The following is a 27,357-nucleotide window of genomic DNA, read 5'->3' on the forward strand; positions in this document are numbered from 1 at the left end:
CAATAGGCATTTATTCAATAGGGCCTGCTGAAAAGCTAGAGCCAGAAAAAGGCAGAGCCATGAGTCAAACCAAGATGTAATTGCAAAGCCCATACTTTATCTTTATAGAATGCTTGTAGAGTAGCAAAGGCCCTCTGAGGGACTGTAGATGGGAAACAAAGGCTTAATCAACTATAAATAATGACTTCCTCTTTTTTTTTTTATAGACCCCCTTTTTATTGTTTATCCCAGCAGTCATCCAAGGAATACTGGACAGGAATACCCAGCAACTCTAAGTAGCTACAAAAAAGAACAATTTAGAAAACCCTGACTTCTTAAGCCACCAGCTATTTACCGACTCTGTAGGCTATTTTGATTCTGCTCCTTTATTAATTTATTGGAGTGTATTATTGAGCATCTACTCTGTGCTATGCACTATGATTCGATGGTGGGGCTACCCTGGTGAATGGGACACAGTTCTCACCTTCAAGGATCTCACAGTCCAGTGAGGAAATAAACAGACAATTATAGAATGATAGCAAAAGTACTATGATGGGGGAAATGCAAGCGTAGTAAAAAATGGCATCTAAACCAATCCACAGTAGGGGAGGAGGGTCAAAGAAAGCTTACAGATAGAAGTAACATTGTATCACCTTATACTTTTGGCACCTCATAATTACTTCAGTCTATAAATGAGTAATCTTGTGTCACTAAAATTTGAAAAAGGAGTGGGAGGTAGCTATGCAAGGAAGGATGTAGCAGGCAAAGGGAACAACATGTAAGAAGACATGGAGTACCACAATGAGATATCACCTAACACCTGTTAGAATGGCTATTAGCACAAAGACAAAAGATAATGAGTGTTGGTGAGAATGTGGAGAAAAGGAAATCCTTGTACACTGTTGGTAGGAATGCAAGTTGGTATAGCCATTATAGAAAACAGTATGGAGGTTTCTCAAAAAATTAAAAATAGAACTGCCATATGACCCAGCAATTCTACTTCTGGGTGTATACCCAAAGAAAATGAAATCTGTATGTTGAAGAAAAATCTGAACTTTCATATTTATTGTAGCATTATTCACAATAGCCGAGATATGTAATCAACCTACGTATCCATCAGCAGATGAATGGATAAAAAAATGTGGTATATATACACAATGAAATGCTATTCAGTCTTTAAAAAGAAGGAACTCCTGTCATTTGTGACAGCATAGAGAAACCTGAAGGACATTACGCTAAGTGAAATAAGCCAGGCACAGAAATACAAGGACTATATTATCTCATTTATATGTGAAATCTAGAAAAGTTGAACTCATAGAAACAGAGAGTAGAAAAGTAGTTGCCAGAGGCTGGGGATGGGAGTTGGGGACAGGAACATGTTGGTCGTAGGGTACAAAGTTTCAGTTAGACAGGAGGAATAAGTTCTGGAGAACATTTGTATAGCATGGTGACAATAATTTTACTTGAGAATTGCTTAGAGAATGTATCTTGAATGTTCTCACCACAAAAAATAATATGGGAGAGATATTATAATAACTAAGGTTATCATATCTGTCTCTCACATACTTTTTTTTTGTTGTAAGGGCCTCCAAGATATATTCTTAATATATCTTAGGTAGTTCTTTATAGCCATGTGAGAATGGACTATCATACTACATATCATATAATTTAACAACATGGGTGTATTAAAACATATTATACACTGTAAATATATACAATTTTTAGTTGTCAATTATACCTTAGTAAAGTTGAGGGGAAAAAATTTAAATAAAAAGTAAATGAAATTTGTTTTAAAAGAAGACATGGAGGAAATAGGAAAGCATTGTATATTGAGGAATAAAGATCAGCCTGGCTAATCAGGAACTTAGACTCAGAGGGGAGTGGCAGCAAGCTTGGAGGCTGTACAGGCAGACAGGGGCAGCATGATCACATTAGGTAGTGTATCAGTCTGTTTTTACATGACTATAAAGACTGAGTAGTATATGACTACCTGAGACTATAAAGACTGGTAGTATATGCCCTCGCCCAAGGGCAACAAAGTTAGACTCTTGCCCAGGAATTCCAGGCTTAAGAGGCAAAATCTCAAACTCCTGAGCTCAAGCAATCCTCCCACCTCGGCCTCCCAAAGCGCTGGGATTACAGGCATAAAGCACCGTGCCCAGCCAGGAGAACTCCTTTTGAAAAGGAGGCAAAACCAGTGTGGCTCTGTTTTCTCAAAGCCTCATGGGGGATCTTGCCTAGCTTTCTCTGAGGGTGAGAAGAGTATCTCTTTCCAAGTAGAGGAGGTCATGGGACCCTTCTACCCTCTGCAGCATCTAGGAATTAAGGGATCCAGAAGAACCATTGGAAAGAGGCCCAACTCTTGCACAGTGGCCCAATCAGTGCCTTTGATGAGCAAAGCTCGTCATGCCTTGTGAGAAGTGACATTATCGATTCTCAGGGAGGATAAAAAGTGGAAGGGAGGAGATCAGAGAATCTTTAAACTCTGGTGGGACTATATTAATGCTATCTAGATGTGTATTTCCAACTTTAGCTGGAATCCATCTTTGACTGGAAACTTTGAAAGGGGCCTTGTTGGTAATTTATAGATTCAATGCCATCCCCATCAAGCTACCAATGAGTTTCTTCACAGAATTGGAAAAAACTGCTTTAAAGTTCATATGGAACCAAAAAAGAGCCCGCATCTCCAAGACAATCCTAAGTCAAAAGAACAAAGCTGGAGGCATCACGCTACCTGACTTCAAACTATACTACAAGGCTACAGTAACCAAAACAGCATGGTACTGGTACCAAAACAGAGATATAGACCAATGGAACAGAACAGAGTCCTCAGAAATAATACCACACATCTACAGCCATCTGATCTTTGACAAACCTGAGAGAAACAAGAAATGGGGAAAGGATTCCCTATTTAATAAATGGTGCTGGGAAAATTGGCTAGCCATAAGTAGAAAGCTGAAACTGGATCCTTTCCTTACTCCTTATACAAAAATTAATTCAAGATGGATTAGAGACTTAAATGTTAGACCTAATACCATAAAAATCCTAGAGGAAAACCTAGGTAGTACCATTCAGGACATAGGCATGGGCAAAGACTTCATGTCTAAAACACCAAAAGCAACGGCAGCAAAAGCCAAAATTGACAAATGGGATCTCATTAAACTAAAGAGCTTCTGCACAGCAAAAGAAACTACCATCAGAGTGAACAGGCAACCTACAGAATGGGAGAAAATTTTTGCAATCTACTCATCTGACAAAGGGCTAATATCCAGAACCTACAAAGAACTCAAACAAATTTACAAGAAAAAAACAAACAACCCCATCAAAAAGTGGGCAAAGGATATGAACAGACATTTCTCAAAAGAAGACATTCATACAGCCAACAGACACATGAAAAAATGCTCATCATCACTGGCCATCAGAGAAATGCAAATCAAAACCACAATGAGATACCATCTCACACCAGTTAGAATGGCGATCATTAAAAAGTCAGGAAACAACAGGTGCTGGAGAGGATGTGGAGAAATAGGAACACTTTTACACTGTTGGTGGGATTGTAAACTAGTTCAACCATTATGGAAAACAGTATGGCAATTCCTCAAGGATCTAGAACTAGATGTACCATATGACCCAGCCATCCCATTACTGGGTATATACCCAAAGGATTATAAATTATGCTGCTATAAAGACACATGCACACGTATGTTTATTGCAGCACTATTCACAATAGCAAAGACTTGGAATCAACCCAAATGTCCATCAGTGACAGATTGGATTAAGAAAATGTGGCACATATACACCATGGAATACTATGCAGCCATCAAAAAGGATGAGTTTGTGTCCTTTGTAGAGACATGGATGCAGCTGGAAACCATCATTCTCAGCAAACTATCACAAGAACAGAAAACCAAACACCACATGTTCTCACTCATAGGTGGGAACTGAACAATGAGATCACTTGGACTCAGGAAGGGGAACATCACACACAGGGGCCTATCATGGGGAGGGGGGAGGGGGGAGGGATTGCACTGGGAGTTATACCTGATGTAAATGACGAGTTGATGGGTGCAGCACACCAACATGGCCCAAGTATACATATGTAACAAACCTGCACGTTATGCACATGTACCCTACAACTTAAAGTATAATAATAATAAATTAATTAAAAAAAAAAAAAAAAGAAAGGGGCCTTGTTATTTAGGGAAAACATTTCATTTGGTACCAATTCAGGCCTAAGTGGATATTCCCAGTGCCACTAAAGTTGGTGAACTGAGAACAAAAGAGGTGGTTATCCCCTGAGAGTTTAAAATGCAAACAGAGCCAAAATCTTAATCCTCAAGAGATACATGTGAGAAGTCAGTTTTCACTATGTGAACTATGTGAACTATAATGTGAACTATAATGTGAACTATAATGAATGAACAAGATAATGAAAAACCAAACCCACTAAATCATCTTTTAAAAAAGGAATTAAAACAACAGTTCAATACCATATGATGCCTATTATAATCACAAAAAAAATTTAAGTTATAATCCCACATGCTGGCAAGGCTAAAGTAAAATCTTTTTCTCACACACTATTCATGGAAGTGTAAACTGGAGTGATCCTACCAGAAAGCAATGTGGCAATATGAACAAAGAGTAATAAAAAGGTACACACTTTTAGACCCAGGAATTTCACTCATGAGTATTCATCTTACCTATGTTACCCAAATGAAGGGAAAAAAACTATATTCAGGAAGATGTTTTTTGTGATGTCATTTATAATAACCAAATAATAACAGCCTAAATGTTTTATATTAAAACATAAGTAAACTATGCACTTTCCATAAAAGGAACATTATAAAGTATTTAAAATAACATTTACGGTGACTATATAACAGTATTGGAAAAATTCTTATGATATAAACTAAAAATAACAGAATACACCAAGTCACAACATCGTATTAATGCCATGATTATATCTTTGTTTTTAATATGTAATTATTACCTATGCATCACAAACACAGATACTTAGACAAGGGCTAGAAAAAAGCATGGAAAAAAATGAGAATAACTGTTGGTCACTAATGATCATGGAAATGCAAATCAAAACCACAAGGCAGTATCACCTTACTCCTGCAAGAATGGCCATAATCAAAAAATAAAAAAAATAATAGATGTTGGCATGAATGCAGTGGAAAGGGAGCACTTCTACCCTGCTAGTGGGAATGTAAACTAGTACAACCACTGTGGAAAACAGTGTGGAGATTCCTTAAAGAAGTAAAAGTAGAACTACCATTTGAATCAGCAGTCCCACTAGTGGGTATCTACCCAGAGGAAAATAAATCATTATACAAAAAAGATAATTGCACATGTATGTTTATAGCAGCACAATTCGCAATTGCAAAAATGTGGAACCAGCCCAAATGCCCATCAATCAATGAGTGGATAAAGAAACTGGTATGTATATATGATGGAATACTACTCAGCCTTAAAAAGGAATGAATTAATGGCATTCGCAGTGACCTGGATAAGATTGGAGATGATTATTCTGAGTGAAGTAACTCAGGAATGAAAAGTCAACCGTTATATGTTCTCACTCATAAGTGGGAGCTAAGCTATAAGGATGCAAAAGGATAACAATGACACAATGGACTTTGGAGACTCAGGAGGAAAGGGTGGGAAGGGGATGAGGGATAAAAAACTACAAACAGGGTGCAGTGTATACTGCTCGGGTGATGGGTGCACCAAAATCTCACAAATCACCACCAAAGAACTTACTCATGTAACCAAATACAAACCTGTTCCCCCAGTAACCTATGAAATTTTTTTTAAATGTAAAAAAAAGAAAATATTGAGATATTGAGATTTTATATGTATTTTTCATTTTTTATTTTGATATCATTGGTATAATTATTAAGTAATACCATATACTATAGTTAAAGTATTTTTAAGGGCATGGGCTTCAGAATCAAAAGCTCAGTTTAATCTTAGCTCCATCACTTACTATCTGTATGACTTTGGGCAATTTAATTAACTTCTTTGAGCTTCAGTTTCCTTATCTCTAATATGGAGTTAAATACCGCGTTATGGTACAAAAATGTGAGGATAAAATAAGTAAACATAAATAAAGCATTATTTGCATAGTAGATGTTCACTAAAGTTTTTTATATCTTTTTTTTTTTTTTTTTGAGACGGAGTTTCACTCTTGTTGCCCAGGCTGGAATGTGATGGCCCGATCTCGGCTCACCGCAACCTCTGCCTCCCAGGTTCAAGCAATTCTCCTGCCTCAGCCTCCGTAGTAGCTGGGATTATAGGCATGTGCCACCACTCCTGGCTAATTTTGCATTTTTAGTAGAGATGGGGTTTCTCCATGTTGGTAAGGCTGGTCTCGAACTCCCGACCTCAGGGGATACACCCACCTCGGCCTAAGTGCTGGGATTACAGGCATGAGCCACCGCGTCCGGCTAAAGTTTATTTATCTTAATGAACTTTTTAAGAACACATTTGTCAATTTACAAATGTGTGTGTGTGTATATATATATATATATATATATATATATATATATATATATATATCAAAAAATTGAAATAAATTAAAAATATGTTAGGAGACGTAGGCGAGGGAAAATAAAAGCAGTTCAATAAATGTGAATTTCCCTCACTTTTCCAATTCTTGTCTATACAAAGTGTAAGGGAATTTTAGAATATTCTGGCTGCATTGTTGAGAAATCAGAGATAAACAATGCTTGTTTTTCAAAACTTCTTTTTCAATAACAAAGAAAGAAAAGAAAGGACATCTTTTTCATTACATGCTACTTCTAAACACAGGCAAGCATGCTTGTGTGCACAACACACACACACACACACACACACACACACACACACACTGACCCCTTTCAACAGATTTCAAGATGTGTCCCTGGAGATCCAAGAAAACATTTTTGTCTTTTTTTTTTTTTTTTTAAATAATGAACACATTGCTTTCTCCATGTAACAAAAGGTATCATTTTGCTTTTAATTATGGGTTGTTATTATGCATTGCTTTTATTTGGCAAAGATGTTTGTTTCAGGAAAATTAATTTAGACAGTTCCATTTTTCAAGCAACAATACCTTCTGCCCCAGGCTTACAAAGAACAATTAGATCTGGATTCTTTCCCCATAATCAAGCTGGCAATTTTTTGTAGAAAGTCTTGGTCAATCAGCATGGAATGGAGCTTCCATGAGAGCCAGTCAAATGCAGAAAATAGACTTTTATGGCCTGACTTTTACTTCCTGGAGTATATATAACTCTGATATCGTGAAGAAGCATTACTCCAGCTGGGCAGGAATACAGATTAATGTTGCATCACTTTCAGTGCCAGAGTTTTATTTTGAATGTCATGATATTTTTCACAGGAACTCCACAGTGTCGTGCAATTCAGCAAACATGACTGAGAGCCTGCTATGTGCCAAGTACAGTGGTAGGAGCTGGAGATACCGATCTGAATCACAGTGTCCTTGTTGGTAAAAGCTCACAGTCAGATGACTCAGACAGATCATTGTAATACCCAGTGATAACATCTGTGGCCAAGGGTAACACAGGGTGCTGAGTGAGCCTTGAGGAGGTACCTGATGGAGCCTGCAAGAACAGAGGGAGCTTCCAGAGGGTGATGATGTATGAGCGAAGTCATATATAAAGAAAGACAGGAGGAAAGGCTTTCCAAACAAGGGGTCTTGGAATTAAAAATTAAAGTCTTATCAGACTATACCATTTACCAAGAGGTTATGTGTCAAGCACTTAGCTAACTGCTCTACTCATAGGTGAGTTTTGTTAAGCCCATTTCAAAGTATTTAACTGACTTGTCCATGGTCACTTAGACAGTGTGTGGCAGAGGTAGGTTCAGAGAAGGTAAATTGTTGATTCCTACACCAAGTTGGTGGCAAAGCTGGGGCCAGAACACACAGCTCCTGGCTTCCAAGTATTCCTGATCCATTTCATTCAGTCTATACCACAGTTCTATGTGGAGTTGCTGTGAGCTACTTGTACAATTGCTGAATCTGAAGGAGAATGGGAACCAAAAAACATGTTATTGAAAACTTACTTGAGTGTGATAGGATCTTTTTAAAAGTCACAGCTGCCAAACTCTTCCACCCAACTAGAGACTGACCTTGATACTCTCAAAAACTCTGAAGGTTTCATGCTTTAATGTTTTATCTTTAAAAAGAGAATTTTATATTGTATCCTATTACTATAGTAATATTTCTCGTAATATGAAACTTCCGAGTGAAGTTATATTCCAGTTTGTATTCCATTTAATCACCATTTTAGAGATGCGAAAATGAGAGAGAGATGAAGTCATTTGTTCAAGGGCTCTAGTGCTGGTGAATGTGTAAGCTAGGATTGTCTGATTGTCTGTTTTTTGCTCTGATCTATGGACCAGAGCTGGGGCATCTTATTCTGGCACAATTGCTCTCTCTGCTACCATATTTCACCTATCTCTGTGCTTCTAATCCTTATTCAAACAACACAGGGCAGTTCAGTCGCTGGTATTTCACTACATGAACTGGGGCAAGTCCTACCTCCCTATAGGCCTGAGCATACCCTTCCTAAGGACACTAAGGACATGAATTGTGAGTCATGACTTTGTACCTAGTATCATCTAATTTTGCCTATCCTTATTTTTTTTCTCCATGTCTTTAATTGCATTATTTTTATTTTGTTGCATTTCTTTTGTTGTAAGATCTTCAAATTCTTTTTTTGGAATTAGTAGGTTATAAATAATCAAATATGTAAAGAAACAACAGAATGTGGTGTTTCAGAGAGATTTCCTGATAGTCTTAAGACTATGTCAAGCATAACAGACCCATTCTTGGAGACAGAACGTAGCTAGGGCCTCATCACCAACCTAGGTTTCTTTCCTTTTACTGTATCTACATTAATTACCATGTCTAAAAGGAGGCACTGTTGGTAAATCTTCAGTTAAAACAGCTTGAATCAAATAACATGACTTTGGAATTCAGAACTAATTACTAACTAAATGGCTCCCCTTCCTCTACTTCCCACCTCACTACCTTGCTTTCTTTGACAAGTTTTTCTGGGCATTTGTTCTTTTCTAGGCACTGGGTTATAGACATAAATCCTCTTTTTCTACCCTATTGAAGGAGATAAATAAGTAAACAGTATAGAACAATATGGCAGGTGACTTTGAGCAGATCCCTTTCCTTCTGTGGCCCCAGTTTACTTTTCTTTAAAATAGTTGGGCTAGTGGATCTCTAAAGACCCTTGCTGTGACATCCCAGCAGTGTGTGATGCATGCTGCATCTTAACTTCCTTAATAATGAAGAGTAATCATAGCACTGAAGTATCATTTGAAGTCCTAGAAGTCATATCTTAATTCTAAAGTTTGATTCCACAAAAAGAAATGTGACTTATTCAAAACATAAAAATAATTTATAGTCATGAAACTTGCTCTGGCAATAAGCTAAAACATCACATCTGCAACAAACTTCTCGAGGCCCTATCAGGGAACATGTATTAAAAACTATCGATATATGAAAAATATTCAGTTCCTCATGTTGGAAGAGAAGGCAGAGGGTGGTGCATGACGAGAGAAGAGGTAGACCAATATGTAAGCACCTAACTGTAACATGAGACATGTTCGGTAATCACTGCCTAGATGCTGTGGGGCCCATGGATGCAATGGGTGGGCATTTGTCAGCTTTGAGCACAACCTACTGTCACTTGAAATACTAGTCTGTTCTTGCAGGTCCCCACATGACCTTGTAAGGCTAAAGCAGAGAATTACTGCCCTAGCGTGTAATCTTCTAATCTTCTGACTCATGACTGGAACAGCCTTCCTCTCGCTGTCTCTTGATGCCTAGGTCTTTCCTCCAGAGCAGAGGAAAGTGAAGTTCTCTAGCGCAACCCCCATCTGATGGTGTAAGGTTTTAGGGTGCGGCATGTTTTATTTTTCTCCAGCAGGAGTAAGGGTTTCAGCTGTTTATCCAGTCCTCTTTAGGAACTTGATCGAGGTTTCTGTATTCACTCGCCTAACACATATCTAGACAGAGCCCACACTGCTAGGAGACTTAAACACTGTCCTTTTGCCATGGAGCTTAGAGTGTAATGAGAATAGCATTAATCAAATATAAACACAAGTTAATAGAGAATTTGAAATTGTGAACACTATGGAGGAAAAGTACAAAAGATCACACTTGAGTTGTAGCTTCTTTCACTCCCTTGTGCAGAGGCTGCTCCAGGTGTGTGGTGTCACCCACGGCAGTTCATGCTGCTTTTCTGCCTATAAACCTGCGAATAAGCCAAGATTTTTCCCTCATCCCTCACAACTAACTGCTGTCACGACTAATGGAGCATAGGCTTCAGGGGCAATCAGTATGGGTTTGAGTATAGGTTTTTCCACTTAGCAGCTGTGACCTTGAGCAAGTTTCTTCATTTGTGAAAAAGGGCAACAATACCTGCTTCAAACGGCTGTTGTGAGGATTGGCACATACAAAGTGCTCAGCAAATGGCAGCTGCTTCAGCCACGGCAGCTATTAATTCTACTTGCAAATTGTCTTTGCAGTTGTATATGCTCCTCTCTATTTCCACTTGCCCTGCTTTTGTGCAGGCCGCCAGAGGCTGAACTACGATGCTCCTTTAAGTTGCCCTGGGGATGAAAGACATTTGCACGCCTGAATTTTCCAATAAAAGAAAGTTACAGGAGCAGAAACTACTCTGGAAAATATATTGAAGCAATCCCACATGTGCAGCCCAGGTTTTGTTTGCTACCCCACTCTGCTTCCCACTGGGTTATAACCCCTAGTTGTGGGATTTTATTTCAGCCTTGTGTGATATCCACTCTTGTCCACTCTCTCTCTGAGTAAAACGCTAAAGCATTTTTTATTATTCTGATGAGGGTAGGTCCTGGAAAGGGAGGGTGAGCCTCGGCCACTGTTCATGTTTCCCTTGAAGGCAGTGAGGTTGAAAGGTGATCAGGTTTGGCATCCAGATATCAGTCAGTGGATCAAGGTAAAGCTTGAGCGATACTTTGAACCCCTGTCAGAATACCTTTTCCCATATTTTTCTTGGGAGCACTTACCACAGTTAAAATAAATTCATATTGTACGATTATTTGCTTAACATATCTGTCTTCTATCTGTCTAGCTAGCTCTTTGAAGGCAGGGGCTGTGTCTTTCTCACTCTATCCCCAGCAAGATGCCTGGTACATACATAGCAAAAGCTTCATTGGTATTTGTTGAATGAACAAATAAATAGATGGAGAGTCATGGAGTTGGGGCAAGGTGTTATCTGGGAAAGCCATGTTGCCCATCAGTTGTTCAGCAAAAGGAGAGGTAGAAAGATCTTGTCAAGGGCAGGAGCCAAGGTTGGAAGCAGGTAAGGTGGTGGTGCACAGAATGGTCATGCATCTGGAAGGCTTGGGGGTGGGCATGAGCTCAGGGCCTTGAGATACTGTTTCCCAAATTTCGATGATCCCTGCTTTCTTTCCTCACAGAAGCAACGGGTCCCTCCCCACTCCTTCCTCCAGCCAGATGAGAATCAGTCTGCTACATATCACACTGACTGACATAATTACAGGCCCCACTTTATTGTCTGAAACTTGGTTCTGAAAATAATAGGTATTTTTGGTTTGTTTTCCAAGTATGTAATATTTGGATGTAAATATTATAATGTACAAACTGTTTTTTCAAATAACATATACAACTCGTGGAGATTTTTGGCACCCTCCTTGAATGTCAAACTAAGAAATCTAGTCTTTCCCAAAAATGCAACGGGAATCATTAAATTTTTCAAAGAAAAGAGCAAATTTAATTTTAGAATGATCAGTCCTATAGCCAGTGAAGAGGCTAGATTGGAGTAAGAGAGATTAGAAGCAGTGAGTTTGAAGAGAGGCCTGTCCCACATAAAATATATCCAGGAAGCAGGCTACGCTTGGGGATAGGGCAGGGAGAGGGCATGGGATCCCTAGATGCCTAGAAAGTTACTATGACTCAGGGAGGGAATGAACTGAGCAGAGAAAGGAGGGGTTACAGGAAAGGAAAGGGCTTGAGCCCTGAAGCCAAATGTGTGCCTATGCCCCTGTGGCCCCTGTTTCTGGAGAGTGTTGATCCCCACGTCCTCCCCCGATGGCTGGCTTCTGGAGCGACAGGAGAATGCCTGGGGATTACTGGTGCTCTTATTTAAATCATCTCCAGTCTATGCCGTGAAAGACTGACTTTTCCCCAAATAGCTATCTTGCAGAAAACACAGAAAGCAAAACAGAACACATAATCAGTGACTATTCTCTTCTACCACGCAGAACCCCACACATCAAACCAGCCACTGAGCTCCCGGAACAACACGTCCCTTCTCATTCTGGGAGGTAATTGCAATGCAGTCGTGACCAAAACGAAAAGTCCATTTTTAACCATAGACTCGTAACTACCCATCAAGATGAAGAAGGCCAAATTCTCTGTGGCCCAATTCCTGGGTCCCCAAGACAGAAACAGAGTTTTCACAAAAATTATGGGGGCAGTGCGTGAGTGTTGTATGGGTATGTTGATGTGTGCCTATTAGAAGACAAGGGCTAAAACTAAAGACCTCTTTTGGTGACCAATTCAGTGGGACCCTGTTTAGTTGCCATCCTGGGAGCAAGTAATCACCAAATCTGAATTGAGCACTATCTGTTGGTCAGGTGCTAGGGTAGTCCCTGAGAGGAGAGAAATAAACAGGGCATAGCCCCTGCCTTCCGGAAACTCACACAACCACTACAGACGATGGAGGAGTGTGGCGGTCTCAGAAATACAATGTGATGGTGCTCTGATGAGGAAGGACAGGGGAAGGACCTGATCTAGCACAGCCTTGGCAAGTTAAGCAATGCTTTACAGCAGAGGTGGCATGAGTTAAGAGCCAAATAACAAGCAGGAAGTAGTTAGACAATTCCTCACTAGTTTAGGTATGGGATTGTTGTTCCAATTAGGGGCAATAGCATGTGCAAAGGCAAATGACGAAAGCACAGCAAATCTGGCAACCAGAAGTGGTTGATCATAGCTGGAGCTCAGAGTCTGGGAGGACAAGAAATGGAAGGCAGAAGCCAGGTTATACAAGTCTTTCAATAGCCACCTAAGGCTAAGACTTTGTCTTATAGGACTCCTGATGAGTTTTAAGACGTGCATTCTAGAAAGCTCACTCCAGCTGCAGTGTGGAGGATGACCTGGAGGAGAGAAGACTAGAGCTGGGAGATCTTTAAGTGTCTTAAAGGGCTAGGTACCAGATAGTGAGAAGCCCAAAGGCTCAGCCTGAGGTGACACAGGGCTGTAGCCAGCACTCAGAAATCCTAGTATTCAACCAGTGCATTCCCCCGTTCTGCCTCTTGCTCCCCAGTTTAGAGTGATTCTTCCTTTTTCTCTTTGCTTCTCCTTCCTGTTAGTCCCCTGGAGGTTGGTGTACACTCTCTTTTTATGGCTGAGTACCTCATTGCCAGCTAGCTTAAGTAACTTGCCTAGGATAACAGAGCTCAGAGGTTATAGAATCAGAATTCACCTTTGTCTGTCTGATTTTGAATCGAGGACTCTTCAGAATGCTTTGTGTTTTGTTGTTGTTGTTGTTTTTGCTTTTTGTTTTTTGTTTTTTAATGCTCTCTGAAACTGCAGTCATAGGGGCTTCAGATATGAAAAAATAAGAGTATCTTCTAAGTTGAATATTGCCTGAAGAGTCTCCCAGATTCAGAAGCCTTTATCTATATTGGTAGGCTGCAGTAGCTGGGCTTTTCAAACTGGCTCCTTGTGACAAAATAAGCAAGTGTTTATCCTATTGGTATCTTGTTGATTAATGCTACCTTCCCTGAAAAGAAAAAGATTACAAACAAAATCACAGTTGTAAGATCAAATGTATTAGCTATGACCATAAATATATGTGACTTACACTCTCCTACTTCAAAATAAAAATGCAGCCTGGGATGAAAAATTATATGAACATAATGTTGCACAAGATTAGAATTGTACTTCATTTATCATATATAAACACAATATCATTAAATGTATATACATAGTGAGAAAGATGATAAGAAAATACACCAAAATATTAACTATGATTCTCTTTCAGTGGTAGGATTTCATTACTTTTCACTTTTACTCTGAATTTTCTGGAAATATTCCCAGTTCTTGCTTGCAGTTGACTCAAAGTAATTTTTCTACTTTTACTCTGAATTTTCTGGAAATTTAGAAAATGACAAAAATCAGCATGTGTGATTTTCATAATTATGAAAATTGTAAAGATAGGTTCTTAAATTAGGACAACTATAATTTTCAGAAGAATAATTGAATCCAGAAAAGGTCCAAAGTTCTTGGGTAAGGTGTCTAATTAGCCCAGCTTTTAGGACTTCCACCTTTGAAGAAGTCCACTGTGACTAGAGGTGGGGTGACATGGTACTAATATAACAGCATTCACTCGATGCATGGGGGAATAATGGATAACTCCTGGAGCAAGGGTGCTGGTGGACAATTCCTTAAGCATCCACTACAGATACTCTGGCAATCCCTGGATACCCAATTTAGAGGTTACTCCTGTTGACCTTAGAATCCCCACCCTCCATTGTCCTTATGAGGTCATACTCAGCATTCACCACACAATGGTTAAGCAAAGAAATTTTTGAATTTCTGAATGTCCATGGGGTAGCATGTTTATGAGGGAAGGCTGGATGCAGGAGTCATACACAGCCAGGAGTCCACATATCTACTCCTGATTGACCCAACACTGGCATACCCACATTCCTTCAGCAGTCCGTAGAATCCCACACAGGCACACTTGGATACATTCCCCTCCATCCAAATATGGAATTCTTTTGTCTGAGATGAATGTCCTCACTCTGACCCCAAACACACACACACATACAAACACACACACACAACCACTACTACACATGTGAAGGCTCTGCCTTCCTTAGACTGTAGCTTTTGGTCAGCAAGTGGTTCAAGAGTCATCAGGCCCCGCCTGCCTGTTAAATTTGCCACCGACCTTACTGGCTTCATTTCCTCCCTATCCTACCATCCATATTAAAGGCTCTTATCTCTCTCAGTTGGCAACCAATTATAATAATTTGGTAATTCTTTATGTCCAACGTACCCCTGTCTGTATATAACTGATTGTGCATTATTGGTGAAATTCTATAAACCATGTGCTCTATTTTTACAAATGCCACACAGTTTTCACTGGCAATCTCAAATGATTGTGCCTGCTAGACTAGTAAGGAAAATTTTCACTGTCATTTCAGTCCTTTTATTTTTGAATGACTTTGAGGGAATTATTTAAACATTCCAGTTTCTTAGCTAAAAATTGTTGCAGAGTCATTCTGAAACATGCACTTTTGTTTTCGTTTGCATATAGAACATGCAGGTTTTGCAATTCTATTTTAAGAGCTAGAGGTTAAAACAGCCTACGCATATCTGCTTGTGCCACTAGGTGGTGCACACATATGTCAGTGATCTGTAGGTTAAAGGGGCTTATCACCAGGTTAGTGTTAATTTATCACCACAGAGGTGGTACCAACAGTAGGAGCTGTAGGCGTCCGGAAACAGAGTAATCCTCCGGGCAAGAGTAAAGAAAGGAAACCCTCCCAGAGGAGATGGATTGACAGTATTCCTGGCTACAGAAATGGCAGGAGCAAAATCTTAAAGGCAAGAAACCCCAAAGATGTAGCAGGGGAAAAAGTCTTGGAAAAGAAAGAGCATGTTTACTCTCCATGCTGATTAATTCCTAATCAACCGGGTTACTGCAGAGGAGTAACAGCATAGATGAAACATTTATTTGAGCTAGATGACATCAAACATTCCTTCCAGACCTTTGTTCAGGGAACTGGGGGTACACAGGTGAAATGATATAGCACTGTCCTCAAGTAGGATCAGTGAGAAAGACAAACAATGAAGACAGTACATGATACTTTCTCCTGGTGAGAAAGACAGTACATGGCAAAGACAATGAAGACAGTACATGATACTGTCTTCCTTGTCTTTCTCACTAGCATCCTCAAGGAGGATGCTAGATGCTTTGCAAGATGCATTGGAAGAACAAAGTGTGAGATTCTGCTCTGAGGAAGGGAGATAAGGTGGTTAGGTTTGGGAGGTGGTGTTCAAAGAAGACTTCATGGAAGTCTTGAGAAGTGAAGAGATTTTCAGGAAGATTTCAAGATGGTAGACAAATGATAGCATAAGCAAAGGCATGGAGGTTTGAAAGGATAATGTCTGTGGATTTGGAGACTAGTTCAGTTGAGTTCAGCAAATACTTACTGAGGGGTACTCTGTGACATGTACTGATTTTACTAAGATTAATAATGGATGTTGTAGGCCCTTAAGATGCTCCTCATCTAGTGAGGAAGACTGATACACGCATAGAAAATTGCAATGTGAGAGGATAGTTGAAAATGTGGTTCTCTTTTAAATTCTAACTATGTCCTTTGAGTCCCCAGTGTGCTGGCTACAGGTTCTCAGGGAGTTGTACACCAGAAGAGGGAGCCTGTAAGCCCACTACCTGGTTGCATTTGGCTCCCTGTCACTGATGGCATTTCAGTCTCACTTGCTCATTTTAGAGTTGCAAAGTTGGAGGCCAGAGACAGAAAGCCAGGACACAAGCCCAGGCCTGTCTGACTCTGTCAGGTTTTCTTCACCTTTTTCTTTAAAGAATCCTAGGCATAGAGTTGCCATTTAGCAATACTTCTTAACTAGAAAAAAATACATTTCAGACAAATAGGCCATCTTCACCAACTGTGACCATCACAAAGTCAAGTGTATGTAAAAAGGACACGATGGATTCTTCCCTTATGTATGAAGAAAGTGCCAAGCCACATAGGTTGACCTTGGCAAAGGCAGCTTAAGCCAGACGTCCCACTGGCCTGGTTTCGTGTTAGAGAAGGAAGAAGGTCTGGCTCCAGCGTTCCTTCTAGCCCGCATGCATGCGTGGGTGTTTCATATCAGTGCTAGGATATGTTCTTACTGTGTAGATTAGTGACATCTTAGAGTTGCATTGTTTGCTTGAAAATGTCAACTGGAATGAGTTATAAGTTGGTAGGAAGACAGGTCTGTGTGATTGAGAAGGCACCGGAGGGATCTGGAGCTCCTTTTACGTACATGAGAAGTCACTGAAGCAAGGGATAGAAAAATCTTACAGAGATTTTGACTGAAACAGATCAAAGTTAGTGAAGAAGGAGGGTGACTCTGAGGAGAGGGAGATTTGAGACCAGGTCTTATGAGTAAAGAACAAAGGACCTGGGAATATTTAGACTGGAGAGAAGACAGTACAGATCTTCTTCAGCTCTCCAAACTATTGTCATGGACTGAAGTAGCTAGAAACAGTGATTGTGTCATCAGGAAGCAGCTTTTAACCTTGCTCAAAGTAGAGCTATCTAACCAAAAAAACAAGTGGTCGGTTCTCTACCAAGAAAGAAGATGAAACAGAAGCAGTTCATACCTGGTGGAGACACTGAGGAGGGAGTCCCTGACCTCGTGGCAGGTCAGATCTCTGAGCTTTAAATAAGTAAAATTCATGAAAAAGTAAGAGGCATCTTATATAAACCAAGGACCAGATGTTCTGTAATAACAACATCAATACTACATAGATCTTTTTATTGAGAACCTTCTAAGTGCCAGGCATCATGCTAGATGATTTGTATGCATTGCCGTATTTTGAACTTTAGAGCCAGAATCAGAACTGACTAAATTTTAATCCTGACCCTGCCATTTAGTGAAGATGTCTTGGACAGACAGTTTCTCCCCTCTAAATATCATGTCCTCTCCTGTACAATTGCCAAGAGTATGAAAAAAAAATTGATACATCAAAGTACTTAGTACTGTGCCTGATCTACAGTTAGTACTTTAAAAATGTTTCTGCCTTCCCCTCTCTGCTTAAGCAGAATTTCAGGAAGCCATTCTTGGATAGAGGCAAGATAAAGAGGGAAATGCAGGGGAGGTAAAATATGGCAAGGCCTCTGCTGCACAAAATACTGGATGATTGAAAGCTCCTGCAATTTGTAACCTAGAGCAATAACTCTCAAAATGGAATTTGTTTGGACCCCTTTTAAGAAAACAGAAACAGAGATTTCCAGTATTGTTTACAAAAAATCAAGTGTAGGAAAGAGAAAGAGGTCAGCAGGAGGACCGGGACTAAAGGAACGCTGACTCAAGTCTTTGAGAGGGCTGCTCACCACTTCGCCAGCTGCAGCCTCCTGTACCCACTTCTCTACCCTCAAGTTTTCATGGCATCCAGTCTAGGACAGTAGCTGTGCTGTGATACGGAACAGGCCTTTTGAGATATTGATCACCTCAGCCCTTGGGGTAACCAAGGCCAGTTGCTTCCAAACATAAGCTGCCTCATCTCTATAGCCTAGTGTGCTAGACAAATATTATTCTGGGTGAATATTGTGTGGTAAGAGAAAGGATAAGGATTCAGTTAGAAAAGGAATGGTTGGTCATCGCTAATTGAAATTGTTATGCTATTATGAGCAGACTTAAGAATGAAACCAATCCAGAAATATCTTGGTTAAATAGAAGTATCTAGAGAGTGGCAGTACCACAGGCACTCAAGGCAGAGAGCATTGCCAATATATCAGACACTCAACCAGTGCAGCCGGTATGAGAAAAGGGAAATCTAAAGCTATCTGGTACAGAAGAATGAGCCCATGACTGGGAAACTGGAAAGGGACCTTCTCTGTGGTTCTAGGTGAGCCACATTCTGCTCAGGGCCTCATTTGCCATAAGTATGGTATGATTTGACTGAGAGACCTCTAAGCTCTAACCACCTGTGCTTTCAAAGACAAACAAAAAACCCATTCATCCCCCTTTGTCTCTAGGGTACAAACCCTCTCTGCAGAATTGGAAGTGAGTACCACATTCAGTATGATTTACCCTGCAGTATGTCCAAACATCCTCTTTGCATGTGTGCCCTGACCTGCTAAGCACAATTTTGGCTCTGGCTCAAATCAGTGCCCTCACAGTGTGTTTTCTTTTGCAGCAACAACGACAGCTTGACCTCCTGACGATAACCAGCCCTGGTGAGTAGGTGTGGCCCTTCTGCCTTGGCTTTTCCCTTATTTCCTGAATGATGCCTTGTTGCCTATCCAAATGCAATTCCTGCCCTTCTCTTTTGACTTCCTGAATGAACAGCAGAACTCTTGTGCCATGAACAATTCTTCTCCTCCCCACCCTCTGCTCCACAGGCAGTTGATTTTTCTCCCTGCCAGCTCTGTGTTGCCTCCTCTTCACTATGGATGGCAGGGCTGATACTCTGGATGTTGCTGCATATTCTAGGGTGATGTTCTCTCTAAATCACTCACTGGACTCAGGTGTCAAGGAAGTGTCTGAGAAATAAGTTTTAGAATCATGTGGAATGGAGAATCTGCTTGGAAGGTGCCATGGAATGAAGGGAGGATGGCTCATAAGATTGGGCCAGTCTGGGAAAGTGAGCAGGTTTGGTTGGCTGTGTAGAGAGTCAAGATGACTTTTGTCTCTCACTTTTAAGGGAAGATCAGGTCCCCCCAAAAAACTGTGACCATGACCATGGAATTAAAAGGTCTTTTTTCCCCTCTATAGCTGACATCTGGCCTAGGAGAGGCTGAGCAATTTCGTTCTTTCAGAGAGGTATTTTACTCTGGTTTGGAAACTTAAGGCAAAATTGGACAAAAAGAGAGACTGTTCTCCCTTACAGTCATGGGGATGATGGTGCCAGCAGGGTTAGTGAGCATTTGAGGGTTGATGTGGTGGTTATCTTCATCCATGGGTGATATTCAAAATATTTAACAGCCATCTGCTATGCTAGGCATTAACACTTTGGTTACTGGACTGTGGGGAGATGGAGTCCCGGAGGAGGAGCTAGTGTGGCACTGTGGTCATACAGCAGGTTTGTGGGTCTCAGGGGATGACTAATGACTAATAAATGTGGATATGTTTCAATATGTTAGTAACCAGCATGGCTGAACTACATCAGCCCTTCCTTCCACTAAGCCTACCATACTGTATCCATGGGCCAGTGCCTCACTTTCAAAGCGACTGAGATATTGCCCTCTGCAGTCACTATCCTAGCAATTATCTTGTCTACATAAGTAGGGTATAGAAAAGTGACTGCACCTATAAGGTGCAGTCACTAGTTTGGGTGACCTTACTATAGTTCTATACCTGATGGAACTCTTTGAGCCTGAGACTTCAGAAGAAAAAAGATAGAACTAGTTCGAAAAAAGTTTACTCTACTCCATAGAGTGATCTACATTTAACATATATATGATTAACATATATAGAAATTCCAAATCATGGGCTGACATGACTAGAGTGGCTCACTTGTATGACCTACCAATTCCTCCTAAGGTGGTGGTGAGAGATTATCTACGTCCAATACAGTTTAATTGCTTTTAATTGTGTCCTGTTCTACTCCACAATACACTGTCTATATTGCCTGCTTCCACATCTCAGTTTCATCGGGTCACACCCTGATATGATACCTAAGTGTGAATTGGAGAGAGTTGTTGATCCGTCTTCAGTTGCTTTAGAGGGAAATCTTCAGGCTATGTTAAGTGCATTTCTTTTGTACAACCTCTTTCTGCTCCAAATTACTACTTCACAAATTCAAGCAAAGTAGTTGTGACTCTTTAATACACTCCGTTTAGACAGCTTTGGGACTGGAAAAAAAAATCAGCACTGCTAGAGTTTTGAGTGGTTCATTATTATCCCTCCTCTTAGAGGAGAAAAGAATACATTCTGGGCCAGGGCATCCCAAAAGGCATGTTGTGGCACACTGGTGTCTTGCAGATGGGCTATACTTGTGTGATATTGTGAGATATCAATTCACTCAGCTCTCAGGGACACAGGTAGGACCTAGGGCAACTGAAGCCCCCTAGGTGGTAGATTCCACTCAGATGTGTCAGACAAATATTATCCATATGTGCCATGACTTGGAAAGTTTAGGAAGCACCATTGGATCATGCTATTATCTGGATGACTCTATTCCATTTCAAAAGGACTTTCATTCACTATCTTGTGCTATCAAATTCACCCCCATTCTACATCTCACCAGGAGCTGCAGCAGCTAGGAGTCAGCTTGCTACCTCTCTCGGGCTGCCAATAGGAGGTACTAGCTTGTCTGAACTCCTCCCCAGACCATCTTCAACAGAACTGCAGTGTGATGCTGCCAGTCATAGATTAGGAGCCTTCTGAAATGCTGATCAGGAATTTGAATGCCTTAATCTGCTTGATACCTTCTTTAAAGGCTTATTTTGTTTATTGTGAATAATTTCTTTCTTTTTTTTTTTTAATTATACTTTAAGTTCTAGGGTACATGTGCACAACGTGCAGGTTTGTTACGTATGTATACATGTGCCATGTTGGTGTGCTGCACCCATTAACTCATCATTTACATTACGTATATCTTCTAATGCTATCCTTCCTCCCCCTCCCCACAATAGGACCCGGTGTGTGATGATCCCCTTCCTGTGTCCAAGTGATCTCATTGTTCAATTCCCACCTATGAGTGAGAACATGCGGTATTTGGTTTTCTGTTCTTGCGATAGTTTGCTGAGAATGATGGTTTCCAGTTGCATCTATGTCCCTACAAAGGACACGAACTCATCCTTTTTCATGGCTGCATAGTATTCCATGGTGTATATGTGCCACATTTTCTTAATCCAGTCTGTCACTGATGGACATTTGGGTTGGTTCCAAGTCTTTGCTATTGTGAATAGTGTCACAATGAACATACGTGTGCATGTGTCTTTATAGCAGCATGACTTATAATCCTTTGGGTATATCCCCAGTAGTGGGATGGCTGAGTCAAATGGTATTTCTAGTTCTAGATCCTTGAGGAGTCGCCACACTGATATGCAGAAAAGAGTAGAGACATAATGAACAGCCATTTATTGCCCACGTGCCAACCCCTTGGCTTTGTCATATCAACATGTGCCTTATATGCCAGAGTCACCTGTTTTTGGAAAAAAATTATAAATGTAATTGAGACTATTCTATACTCCTTCCTAGTACATCTTTGTCCCTTCACCCTACAGGTAATCACTGTCATGAATTCAATGTTTTTCCTTATCTGTGTATCAAAAAATATAACTGGTATTACTTTACAAATTCCTATGGTATCACACTATCAATGTCATTCTATGACTTTTTCCCTACTCATGATTATATTGTAGAGATTCTTTTATAGTGATACACATAGCTCTGCCTCATTTATTTTAATTGCTGTGTGATATTCCATATATGATTGAATTACAATTTATCCATTTTATTGATCAGAATTTAGGTTATTTATAGCTGCTTGTGATGCAAACAATGCTGCTTAGAGCAATTTTGTGCATGTCTCTTTATGTATGAGTATGAGAATTTCTCTAGGGAAAGCGATTTATTAATTATATGCATCTTCAAATTAACTACAGAATGATCAATTGTTTTCCAAAGTAATTGAACATATTTACTCTTCCAGTAGCAGAATGTGAAAGTTTTCGTTCCCCTGCAGCCTTAACACTTAAAATTGTCAGACTTACAAATTTTGCCAGTTGTCATGATGAACATGAAATGATATCTCATTGCTATTACAATATATGTTTCCCAAATTACTAATGAGATAGAGCATCTTTTTGTATCTTTATTGTCCACTTTGGTTTCTTCTGATAATTGATTTTTCATATCCTTTATCTGTATTCTATTGAGTTGTCTCTTTTTATTGATTTTTAGGAGTTTATTGTTCTGAATATCAATACTGTGTCACTTATATGCATTGCAAACATCTTCTCCCAGACTATGGCTTGTATTTTTAAAATTTTTCCATGATGTATTTTGATGTATGGGAGGTTCTAAAAAATTTTAATGTAGTTCAATTTATCGATCTCTTGTTTTATAAGCTTTACTGTTGTGACTTATTTAAGAAATCCTCCCTATGTAAAGATCATATTGTCCTGTATTTACTTCTAAAATTTCTCAAGTTTTGCATCACATTTGGGTCTTTACTTATCTCATTTAGGACTGATCTTTGTGTATGAAATAAGAATGTTTTTTGTGTATATATGGATAATCCAATGTCTCAGAACCATAAACCACTAGTCAATCCTTTTTCTACCCATTAGCAATTACACATCTGTCATCTATCAATTTTACTATGTACAAAATCTATTTTCTTCCTGATACTATTGTATTGGCCTACCACACTTAATTCTACATCGACTCAACACTGTCTCATTTATAATCAATTCTAATTTTCAGATTATCTTAATAATTTATGGCCTTTGCCTTTCATGCTTATCTTTTGAAAGCAACGATTAAATTTTTTAAATACAGTATAATAATCCTTATATTGTGACGGGTGAATTTAATCTATTTTCATTTATTATAATAACTAATATATTTAGACATATTTCTACCAACATATTTGTGTTTTCTGTTTATCATTCACTTTCTTTATTTCTTTTCTGCCTTTTAAACATTTTTATGTTACTTTTTTTATTGCATTCTCTGTGGATTTGGATGCTATCTATTTTATTTCTAACCTTAACTGGTTATATGTGGATATGTACTTAGCTATACATTTTCTTACAACAAAGTCTACAGTTATTCTGACTTTCTAGCATTCTTTTAGCCACATAAAGGGCCTTACATGCTTTAACTACCTATTCAACACTGTCACCTTCTAGTTATTCTTGTTTAGACTTAAGTTAAACTTTTTGCAAAAAGCAAAACAATGTGTTATTATTATTAGCTCATTGACTTTTCCTACATTGTTTATGAATTTTTGCATTCTTTTGTTTTTTGTATATCAAGCCTTTCCTATGTTACCTTACCAAAGTGCATCCTTTAATAGCTATTTTAGCGAGAGTCCATGGTAACCCTCTTAATCTGTATATATTCTTGTTTTGACTACTGTCTAGAATGATAACTTGGCTGGGTATAAATTTGAGTTTGAGGAGGATGTTCCTTTGAACTTTAAGGATTTTTTCTTTGTTTGGAGTATAATACCATTTATATAAGTTTAAAAACATGCAAAACAGCAGTACATTTTGAGGGGATACATATATGTGTAGTGATGTAACCAAAATGCAGGTTCAGTCACTTGCCACTTGCAGAGTCCAATTACAAAAATGAAATCTGGTATAAAGAAAGTGACTTTTAGGCTGGGCACTGTGGCTCACGCCTGTAATCCCAGCACTTTGGGAGACCAAGGCAGGTGGATCATGAGGTCAGGAGATAGAGACCATCCTGGCTAACACGGTGAAGCCCCGTCTCTACCAAAAATACAAAAAATTAGCGGGCATGGTGGTGGATGCCTGTAGTCCCATCTACTCCGGAGGCTGAGGCAGGAGAATGGTGTGAACCTGGGAGGCGGAGCTTGCAGTTAGCAGAGATCACACCACGGCACTCCAACCTGGGTGACAAAGCGAGACTCTGTCTCAAAAAAATAAAAATAAAAAGTGACTTTTAATCCCAAAACTATCTTAGGGGAAGAAATAGCACTTTTAAAGGAGAATGGCATGCAGGGGAGGAAGTAGGCAGGTTGGGGAGGTCCATGTGCTAGCTCTGGTGCCTTATCTACCGAGCAGTTGAGCTGGTGACTGCTGGTGCCTTCATGGGCAGCAGTAGGGTGAAAACTCCCCAGGTGGGAGAGAGTTTTGTAGTGGGATTTTGGATTATGAATCAACTGTGATCTCTCAAGGCAGTCTCCTGGTGGGAAGGAGTTCCTTGTTGGAGCTTCTAGGCACATAGTTAGATAAATTTGCCCTGTAGAGAGTGTCTGGTGAAGGGGCGGTAAAAGAGTATATTTGCATTTCTACAGGGCTAAGTAGGAAGTAGGAAACCAGGGGAATAAGAAAAGAAGAGACAGAGAGAGAAAAATAAACTATCTCTTAGAAAAATGGGGGCATACTGTTAAAATCAATTCTCCACTGCCAAGTTCCATTTCATTTTGATGGGATTTGGTTGTCGCCATATTCATTCTGGCTACTCCCTGCTGAAAGGAGGCATAGTCATTGGGTGTCAGAATGAAACTGATCTATTTGGAGTTGAAAATATTCATGAGTACCAAGACTTATAGATGATAGTTGTTGCATTATGGTGTAAGGTCTGAAAAGTCCCTGGGAAAGCCTGTTTTGCGTTCCCATATAGAGGATGCAACAGCAGTAAAATTCACAGTGGAGAAGTATGCCAATTTTTTCATTGTCTTCTGGCATCCATAGTTGCTGATGAGAAGTCTGCCATCGTATGATTGTTTTGGTAACCTATTTTTTCTTGGGTAGGTTTCAATATCATTTTTTAATCTGAATGTGTTGCCTTTTCACTTTGTTGGGTCTAAGTGTGAATTTACTTTTATTTATCCTGCTTGATACTCTGAGTATACTTTTCACCTAAGATTCTATGTCTTTCTTTAATTTAGGGAAATTATTGGCAAATTAACTCTTCAAATACTGCTTTTATCCTTTATTCCTTTGACTCTCTTCAACAATTTCTACTGGACAAATGCTAGATCCTATTAAGTAGCCCGCCATGGTTCTCAATTGATTTTTCATAACTTTTATTGTTTTTGTCTTACTGCACTGTAAGTAGCTTACATTTATAAATTCACTTTTGACAATGTCTAGTCTAGATTTTTTCTGTCTCTTTCAATATTTCAATGACTATGTTTTTTCATTTCCAAGATTTCTAATTTTATTCATATCCACCTGTTCTTGTTTTATTTCTGCCTGTTCTGTTTCATAATTTCTTGTTCAGTTTTAATGTCTTCATTTGTTTCTTTGAACATCCTCAATATGCTTATTTTAAAATCTTTGTTCCATAAAATAAGTTTCATCTGGAGGAAATTCAAGTTCCAATTGTTGATTTTGTTTAATATCATTTTTAGCATTCGATTTCTTCATGTGTTTTGAAATTTTAATTTGTAAGATCACTTTGAGAAGAAAATTTTCTGGTTTTCTCTTTTCTCACCCCTCTAACTCCCACTGTGTTCACATCTCCCTGTGTGATGGTTTTTGCAGTTGCCTCTACCCACATCTTCAGCATAGGACCTGGGGAATATTGACTATATTGCGGATTCAATGACAAAATGTTAACAGAACCATTGTGTCTGGTTCCTGAGTCTCACCTCTCTATACCTACAATGCATGAGAGCTATCTCCCAAAAGTTATGCAGAAGCCTTTTTTTCTAGGCTCCTTTCATGACAGGAGAGCCCCACCCAACATCCTTGCTCTAAGCAGAAGCTTATCTCTGATTCCCATCTTCTATAGTGTACTTTTAATCTCCCTTATCCCATAGGAGGCAAACGTCCGACTGCTACTGCCTTCTTCTACATTCAGATTTCAGCTAGCCAGTAGCTCCAGAACCACTTACCCTTTTGCATTTCTGTACATTTGAGCTTTGTGGAGATGTCTCCCACAGTGGAGCCCAACAATATAGTTTCATTTCTTTTTTCACATATTGTCCAATATTACTACTTGATGGGAATAAATGGGCTTACTGAAACATGAACTTATTTAGTCATTTGACCCAGAAGTTCAACTATAGGTTCTTCTTTACTTTTTAGAAAGTTGATTTTTCTATAACCTCTTCAGTAGAAGAGGCAATATGAGGAAGTACTGTATTCTTTTCCTGTCCAAGTAAAATCCTTACCACCAGACTGAGGAGAGAGACCTATTTTTTGCCCATGTATACACAGCTGTAGATATAATTTTTAAAATGAAATTTGAATGATACCATATAAACTATTTTTATTTGAATATAGTGTGAGCATCTTCCAGTATTATTTAATATTCTCTAAGAGAGAATCTTATATGGCTAAAAAGCATTCTATTATATTTTTAATTCCCCTATTGTTGTATATTATTATTGTTGTTGACTCCAATTATTTAATTGCAAATAACACCATGGTGAGCATTCCTATATAAAGATTTTGGTCTATATCTCTAACTATTTCTTTAGGAAAAATTCCTAGACTAAGAATTACTGAGGAGAGGTATACGTCATTCACTAGTTGTGACACTGAAGTAACAATTATATCAAATTGCAAAAGCTTACAAAGCAAAGGCTTATTTTTCACTTTTGGTACATGTCCTTTGTGGATTGCAGCCAGTTATGCTTTGTATCTTTTGTGTTCTAGCAGCCAGGCCAACCAGGCATCCTCTATTTGTAATATCACTGGGTATCTTAGTTGGGGTTCACTAAGAAGCAGACCTTTAGACAAAGACTTTAGTACAAATTGGAAGTGATCCCAGAGACATTGGTAGGGGAGTGAGGAAGTGAGACAGGAAAAGAAAGAAAGCCAAGAAAGATTCATTATCAAGCAAGCTACCACAGAGAGCAACTGGGACTTAATCCCACCGGACAGCCCATGGAACCAGTGTGGAAAATAAGCTACATAGTTATACTTCTCAGGGACAAAGGAGCAGGAGAGAGGGTG

General features: G+C 39.3%; 1 protein-coding gene across 20 annotated transcripts in view; it reads left to right on the forward strand.

Annotated features, from left to right (window-relative positions):
* The window catches only part of LOC105495012 (BEN domain-containing protein 5), a 1,475,945-nt gene that overhangs the window by 1,069,428 nt on the left and 379,160 nt on the right, over nt 1-27,357 (forward strand). For all 20 annotated transcript variants that reach the window (XM_011764134.3, XM_011764137.3, XM_011764138.3 and 17 more), the window contains one exon: nt 18,942-18,981. In XM_011764134.3, coding sequence (XP_011762436.2) covers nt 18,942-18,981 — 40 coding nt within the window. The remainder of the gene's footprint in view (nt 1-18,941; nt 18,982-27,357) is intronic.

The sequence above is a fragment of the Macaca nemestrina genome, chromosome 1, assembly GCF_043159975.1.
Source record: "Macaca nemestrina isolate mMacNem1 chromosome 1, mMacNem.hap1, whole genome shotgun sequence".
Taxonomy (NCBI): Eukaryota; Metazoa; Chordata; class Mammalia; order Primates; family Cercopithecidae; genus Macaca; species Macaca nemestrina.